The sequence below is a fragment of the Ruditapes philippinarum genome, unplaced genomic scaffold (assembly GCF_026571515.1).
Source record: "Ruditapes philippinarum isolate M1 unplaced genomic scaffold, ASM2657151v2 ctg1098_1_1_1_1, whole genome shotgun sequence".
Classification (NCBI taxonomy): domain Eukaryota; kingdom Metazoa; phylum Mollusca; class Bivalvia; order Venerida; family Veneridae; genus Ruditapes; species Ruditapes philippinarum.
This window is the reverse complement of record NW_026862289.1, coordinates 152,889-161,118: the sequence shown is the minus strand read 5'-3', so window position 1 is coordinate 161,118 and position 8,230 is coordinate 152,889. Positions and strand designations below refer to the sequence as shown.

At 32.1% G+C, this 8,230-nt stretch overlaps 1 protein-coding gene across 1 annotated transcript; it reads left to right on the top strand.

Moving 5' to 3' along the window:
• Positions 1-1,461: 1,461 nt before the first annotated feature.
• On the top strand, positions 1,462-6,756 carry LOC132718556 (microfibril-associated glycoprotein 4-like). Its single transcript, XM_060702268.1, has 6 exons — positions 1,462-1,843; positions 2,186-2,282; positions 3,825-3,955; positions 4,424-4,520; positions 4,882-5,043; positions 5,368-6,756. The coding sequence occupies exons 1-6, from the start codon at positions 1,535-1,537 to the stop codon at positions 5,634-5,636; spliced, it is 1,065 nt and encodes a 354-aa protein (XP_060558251.1). The 5' UTR covers positions 1,462-1,534; the 3' UTR covers positions 5,637-6,756.
• The last annotated feature ends 1,474 nt before the right edge of the window (positions 6,757-8,230 follow it).

Sequence of the window (8,230 nt, the reverse complement as noted above, 5' to 3'; positions counted from 1 at the left end):
ATTTTTTTATACTGTTTCCTATCTTCCCTTACAGTAACTTTATAACATTCCCATCTTTTCTAAGAGCTCTTTCTAATCTGGTAAGACTCTTTATTCAAAACAAACTATCATCATCATCATCATTATTATTATTATTATTATTATTATTATCATTATTATTATTATTATTTGAAACATATTGAAAGACATACATTTACAATAACCTCCCGAATACAAGTTATGTAATCAGAGAACGGCATCTCGAGGACTAACCAGATGAAGGATGACTTTTGGCAGCCGACACAACCTACGTTAATGATTGGAGAGAGTAAGTCTGAAACTGAGATGGTAGAACAAGCGAAAGGTGTAATTAAAAACATTCCAATACAAGAAGCTGAAGACTGCTATGACAAAAACCTTAATTGTTTGATGGCAATTTAAAACCTACAGTTTTTTAGCTGACATTCTAATTGTAAAGCTGTGGAAATTGTCAATATACATGTATAAAGCTATTTACGATAAGCTTTTGTTCTTAACATTGATATACAAGCGGAGTAAATCTGACTTGCCAATGTAAAAAATGGAAACGAATTTATTTCCCTCAGAACATTGTTTTATTGTGATGAACACGGGTATTATTTTAATGTTATGAGGAAGGGTATTTTTAATGTTATGAACAAAGGTATTGTCTTGTTTTCTTGAACATAAGATACTCAGCTTATTGCAATTCAATTATCTTCATTTAGCATCGCTAGTAATTTGTTACGTTTGGATAAGTTTATAAACAAAATGTTCTTAACTATTTTGGTAATTTTGTTATAAAATATACTTTCTGTGTTTCACATTAAAATAAACATTTGGAAAAAGTATATGGAAGTATAGATTCTGAAGCATATATATCATGGAACTTGATAATTTTCATGAATACCAAATAAGCAGAACAAAATAATTGAACGCGTAAATACACTCGTACTTGGTACTGTCTGCAACAGATAATTGAATTCCCTTCAATATTTATCATACCTGATTATATTGATTGTTTTCCCCCAATGAATTTAAATTGATGCAGTGTATATTCAAGGTGCTTGTATTCTTGCATTGCCGCACGTGTGCGTAATAACTTAGGGGGTAATTTTTTACCGACTTCCATCATTTAATACATTTATCTGAAACCATGGTGCATGCTCACTTTTCATCACATCACGCCCTGTCGCAAAAATATGCCGTCTGATTAAGTCAGTTTGAGCTCAACGAATATTTCTAAAATTTGTGAATAATTACCTATCTTATTCTTTTATTCAAACCTTGCATTTAATTATTAACCTTCATTTTATATCATCTTTTTAGCTTCTAAACCACTTTGCATTTACATAACAAATGAAGCAATCTGATTAAAATGTATTAAATTGCTCGTGGTAAGCAGCTATACGTTTCACTAAAGCCTAATGTTACTTCATACATCAGTCAATATAATAACGAGTTTAGACTATAAGCTTCATAATGATGAATACAATTATAGTGTAAATGTTACAATTTAAAGTAATTCTATCTAAAAATGACTCTAACATTTTTACTTTTATCTTTAACAGTATTTTGTATGTTGAAAAACACACGTGCTTTATCTCAAATAAGTAAGGAGCATTTAAATAAACGACTTGTTGGACATGAAATATATGAAATACGTGTTAATGGACGACATGACTGTATCCGCAAATGTTTCTTTCTGCCAATGTGTAAAAGTACAGATTATAATGGACATGACCATATGTGTAAATTGAATGATGTGGACAGCACTTCTGTAGATATTACGGAGTTCGAGGACAAACAAGGAGCAGTCTTTTCTGATATCACAGAATGGCCAATGGTACTTTTGTCTTACGTACTAAGCTGTTCTTGTAATTTTTACAAGGAAATTAACAAATTGGCTTATTTACGACTTTCGGTTGACATTAAAGAGGAACTTATAGCATTTTGTTTCGCCGCTGTTTTATCTTTAATCAAATAAACAGATAATATACTTCGCACTGTTAGCGGAAAGGGTTCCAACATAGTATTGGCTTTACATTTTGACTTACGCTTTTTTATTTTACTTCTGATCTCGCTAACTCTATTCTGTTGCGGTCATTTGATGTTAATTTCGGTGAACACACCATTGTTTTATTCTTATAATCAGCAAGTAGCTTAGAGAGCAAACGTTTTATTGCAGGCAACAGCAGGTGCATGCGGCCATCGACCCTGCTCAGAAGAACAACAACGATGTCTTCCCCATAAAAACACTTATCGATGTGCAGATACGGAGAAAGGTAACTTGTTGATATTATTCTTAATTTGAACTCCATCTTATTTAATTCAGCTTCACTATGTTCATTATATTTTATAATAGATGACGACTTGAATACATTAAAAGAGAGAAGCACTTCAAATAAAACTGTTAACATTTTAAATTTAAAAACATCCACAACGTGCTTTTACGGATTTTAGTTAGTCGCTGAACGTATTTTTAATGCTTTTTAGTTATGAACTAGGTATATGTATATTATTTTGGTTACCTAACAAAACTCACTATCGTTTTTGATAATATAATGTTTAAGAATAAAAGGACATGTTTTGCTTGATTAGAATCAGGGGGTTGTCGTCAATTTCCATGTAACCGCATTCGGAATGATTATTTTTGACTATTATAGTATTCAATAGATCATTTCAACTCTATGCTTGGATTTAAGCTTGATATATCTATGCATGCACAATTTTTGAAAGAACTAAAACGAACATAAATATACAATTTATAGTATGTATATCAAATGACGTAATGCAACTTAACATATAAGTACATTTGCACTATTTAACAACATTGTCTCGAGTAATATTTTCACATGTTTTTTTTGGAATCCATTCCTTCTTCAGAAACCTAAAAGAAACATCAAAAACATATTAATCACTTTTTCTAAAAATTGGTAAGACCAGGTATTTTTATATACTTGTTAACAGGCCTTATATTAAGCACTTCAGAGAGGTGAAAAAAGTAATTGATGGTTTTTGTATCACTTAAAATATTTATAATTAAAATGTAACTATATACTTAATAAACACGAATAGACACCTATTGAGAATGTAATTGTAACTATGCATTAAATCAGTAAAATATGAAACATGTTTACCTATGACCTAGAACACACACGTTTCATTGAATTAACGCAGCGTTGAATTTACGACGTAAATACATAGGTTGTAAAGCTTTTTTCTGAAAAGCTATGAATTGCCGTACAGCAAGATATTCATTTTTGTGTGAAATAAACTCCGTCCATAATATACTGGTTGTGAGGTTCTCACATGACGATAGTATTTCAATTTTATATGATTATATATGTAGGCCGTAAAACACATTGCGGATGGCCTGTCCCGTAGGCACTCCTTTTTGAGATCTTTTGTTGTCCACTTTGTTATCATATGGTATTAATCATCCTTTCTGATCGTCTTAAGGCATGCAGATGTACGGGTAGAAATGGTCAGACCATTTTACTTGTTTTTGTCGCCGTCAAGGAAGAAAACACCACCAAGGTAGCAGGCATATAAATAACACAACCAATCACTTTATTTAATACACTTATCTTCTGTGAAGGTAGCATATGTAAAGGGCTTTTCGAGCTATAACCACTTAATATATAAGTACATTTGCACTATTTAACAACATTGTCTCAAGTAATATTTGTCACATGATTTTCGGATTCCATTCCTTCTTAGAAACCTTAGTGCACAAATTGTATAGCGACTTTGATCATTTACATCCAAATGTATTGTATTGCTATAAACACTGAATTATCTCAAGATTTACCGATGTATTTCAGAGCCCGATTGCAAAGAGATAAAGCGCAAATATCCCTTTGCTAAAGATGGTGTATACGCAGTACAACTATGGTTGTCTCATCAAGTAAAATCTGTTTATTGTGACATGACAACAGACGGTGGTGGATGGACGGTAGGTTTTGTGTAAGAGGGTAGTCTAAGAGTAAATGCTTGATTTTTAAAACTATGTTTTCTGGTATAGCCAGGGTTATAGATTCTTGACGATTTATACCATACAATATTGATTAAATATTGAGTTTTGATACCCAGATACCCTTTCTGATATTAATTAATATGCCGGATGACTTAATTACAGGCCTACCAAATAAGAATCTGAAACTTCATTCTCTTTTTCTACAACAGTACTATTAAGATATTGTATTAATTCTACCGTAATTTAGTGGGTCAATTGTCCAACCTTTTTATGCAAAATATATCTCGTCTTGCGTCAACAGAAAGAGTTTGAATTATACGTCGGAAGATGAAAGCCCATATTTCACGAGCTATTTTTGAATCATGGTTATCACCTCGGCATATTGTACTGTATAATGCTAAAGCAATTAAAACAATGAAAGAAAGTTATCTTTGTTTTGTCTATTAGGTATTCCAGTACCGTTTCAACGGATCTGTGAACTTTACAAGAAATTTTGAAAGTTATACTAATGGATTTGGAAGCTTGGATGGTGAATTCTGGCTAGGTAGGCACACTTTTAATTCATTCGGATACAATTCGAAAAAAGTATTTTAAAAATAATCATTTCACCTATTTCAAGCCATCAATAAGCAAGTATTGCCTCATGGAAAGGCATACGATTCGATTCATGACGGTCAAAAGGATGGTAAAAAAGAACTCATTCAATTGTTTTCAATAACTAAACAACTAAAGTAGATGCATATCAAACAAAACTATATAATTATGAAAATGATATACATTTATATTTGAAAACATGATGTTCAACACTAACTTCAATATACAATATTCAAACATAAGCAATGAAAGTGGAGAATTTAACGAAGGAAGACTAATGTATTTGTTTATTTTCTTGCAATGAACGTCAGGTCTAAAGACGATTCAAGAAATGGCGTCACGTGGATTGACGGTTATGAGAGTTGACCTTACCGCAGATGACAACACTGCTGTGTTTGCTCTTCACAATTATTTTCATCTAGACAAAGGTCCTGCGTTTACACTTCATATTGACGAAGCAACTGGAACTGCAGGTATTATGCTAACAAATCATTTGATAATGTGATGGCCGCGTACCGCACACTTTGGTTAACAATTTATGTCTGTACGTAAAGTCACGATGAGTAGCAAATGTATATTGAAAATGTCCATAACAAAATGTTTTAACTGTGTAACTCGCAATCCACGAACATTTAAAAATTGAATTAATTTAGCCGATAAGCCAAAAAAATAATATCGCAAATTAAATTTTACATTTTTTATCTTTGTTGAAGCTATGGTGTGGTAGTGAGGGTCATTTAACTACATTATTGTGAGGTTTGTTACTTCAAAAGTGTAATTTCTCTCCATCTATATAGATATTAATACTGGACGTGGTATGCCTTATCATAATGGATACCCCTTTTCAACATTTGACGCTGACCGCGACGACCACGATACTGTCAATTGTGCAGCTAAAAATCTAGGTGGTTGGTGGTTCAAAAGCTGTGCACAAGTCAACTTAAATGGAGAGTACGTTACACCTGGGACTGTGAGACCTACAATAGGAGAAGCTGGAATGGTATACAAACCATTTAGAGGGATGGAGTCGTTGAAGATCTCGAAACTGATGTTTCGGATGATTTGAAAACATTATTGATACAACTTTGTTACAACGAGTTTGTGTATTTGTTGACACAGTAGCTTTATTCTTATAAATATACATTTTGCCGGCTTATCTTTTTTATATGCCCGAAAGAATTTCGGGCATATTATGTTATATCCCCTGGCGTCTGTCTGTCCGTCCGTCCGTTCGTTAGCAATTTGGTTTCCGGAGCATAACTTAAGTCCATATTGGGTAGATTACCCCTATTGATTTTGGGTCCACAAGGTCAAAGGTCAAGGTAACTATTACCTTTGAACTGAAAACAGTTTCCGGAGCATAACTTAAGTTCTATTTGGCCTATAGTGTTCAAACTTCATAGGATGATTGTCAATATTGGGTAGAAGACCCCTATTGATACTTTATTAAATTCACATGTCTTACAATTGCTTCATCACTACTAAAAAGACATTTTCTGGCATAAAATGCTCCGCCTAGCGGTGCTTTTCTTTCCATTTAATTACGATTTTGAATTTAATTGCATTCTGCATATGAAATTTTCAGGTACATGTATTTTTTAAAAAAAGTATGTCCAATTTTGTTTATTCTTAGTTAACCGTTTCTATTCTTTACTAGCATTTCCAATTTTATTTGCATAGCATATTTCTTTAAACGCATTTGAAATTTGACGATTTAATAATGCTTTTCTTGCTGATAAATGTATAATAGTCTACCTTCTTGTAGACTTGTAACATTTAACCTGCATAACTTGTGAAATTGATTTGTTCAGCTTTGTTTTTTCATTTACAACTTCTTTATAAATGTCGGTACAAGTATTTCGTAGTAAACATCATAATCACACGGCATACCTCATTTTACATGCACAATAAGCATTCTCTAGTTCCTCTCCGTCTAGATATGAGTGTACAAGATGAACGAGTGATCTTTAGATGTATAAAAAGGGTGCCGTGCCATTTTTAGTAAATATCGCTAACGGGGTACAAAAAATAGATACGGACAGCATTTCAAATTGTAAAATATTTTTATTTCACAATTTGAGATATTAAGCGTGGTAGATGAAACGAAATCAATTTGTACTTGTTTCGTTCAATAAGTTATAACATATCTCTGGAAGGGATAAACATTCTATTATTTGATACATGTGTGGCTGAGACGTTCTTTTTTTAAAACCATTTCGATCTCCTTCTTGAGTATTGTGATTATTGCTGTGATAATAAATGCCTGTAAATAACCACAGTGGGGTGATTAGCGATCAATATTTTGTATGGTGAAGATTAGAAATTAACTGAACGAAACATAAAAATGTTAAGCTTTGTGAAATTAATATTAATTGTCAATTCGTCACATCATGCTATCTGTGACGTTACGTTTATAAGGGTTGTAATGCAACTGAGGTTCTACAGTTCACATTTAACAAAAGAATTATGCAATGTGACAGTGAAAAACCAAATTATTTTTTTACAGTCCATATTACATCACCTTAAATGGGATGGGTGTTATAATGCAGACTTCACATGCATAAAATACGTGAACACATTCAACTGAATAATGGTTTATTGATTCAAAGCAACATAAAAAGGCAATATGCGTACATTTGTATTTTTTTAAATGTAAATACTTCTTTTAATGCTTCTGTTAATTATAATTATTTGATCGTTTCTCTATTGTTTTAATTTTCTTTATAATGTAAATAGCCAGCTATGCATGTGAAGGGAGAACTCAATAGGATCTCCTCCCCTCTTCCTCCCTTACATAATTCCAGTCTAGAACTGGTACCTGAGTATAGTATATTAATCAACATCCTTCCGCAATAACATGTTCTTAGTTCAATAAAACTTTAAAAAAGAGTTTGAATATATCGTCCCTGAATTCAAACTTATGTCAATTTGCTATGCCACTTTTATTACCTTAAACCTTCTAAATAAAATTAAATGTCCTATACTTTTACGGCGTGCGCGGATAACGTTAAGTGGTTAAAACATTTAAATATACATATACAGGAAATAATCTTGTTTTGCGCATGGGCGTTTAGAAAATAAAATATTTCTTCAGTTTTTTTTTAAACCGCATAGACCAAAAATGAAAAATTTGAAGAATAATATGAAATACAATATATAAATTTAAGGAAGAATGTTTCTGTCAGCATATATAACACTGATTGTGTTTTAATTGTATTTGTCTTCAGAAGACGTTTTGCAATGATGTTTATGTAATATTTTTGTCGCTTTTACAATCATTAGTTTCGAGTTTCCACCTAATACCTGTCTACGACTGACATTCACAAGATATGATATAATCACGCACCTAAAAGCTATCAAAATTACATTAATGTAATAACGGTTCATACAAAAGACACCTTGCTTGACAAATCATATTGTGTAAAATCGTACGCCGATAAACTCTTATTCGATGAATAAAGCAGTAAATTATCCGTATGGTTTATAGTATCTACGATTTTTTGTTGTTGATGAATAAGTCGTTCACATTGGTTTAAGATTGATAGATATAAAAGAAGCATTGGCATTGCAAATATGGAAAATATATCGTTAAACTGTCGGCTTTCGTGATTATATTCCTATGAATTTGAACTCGAACCGTCATTATTCTACAAAGATGCA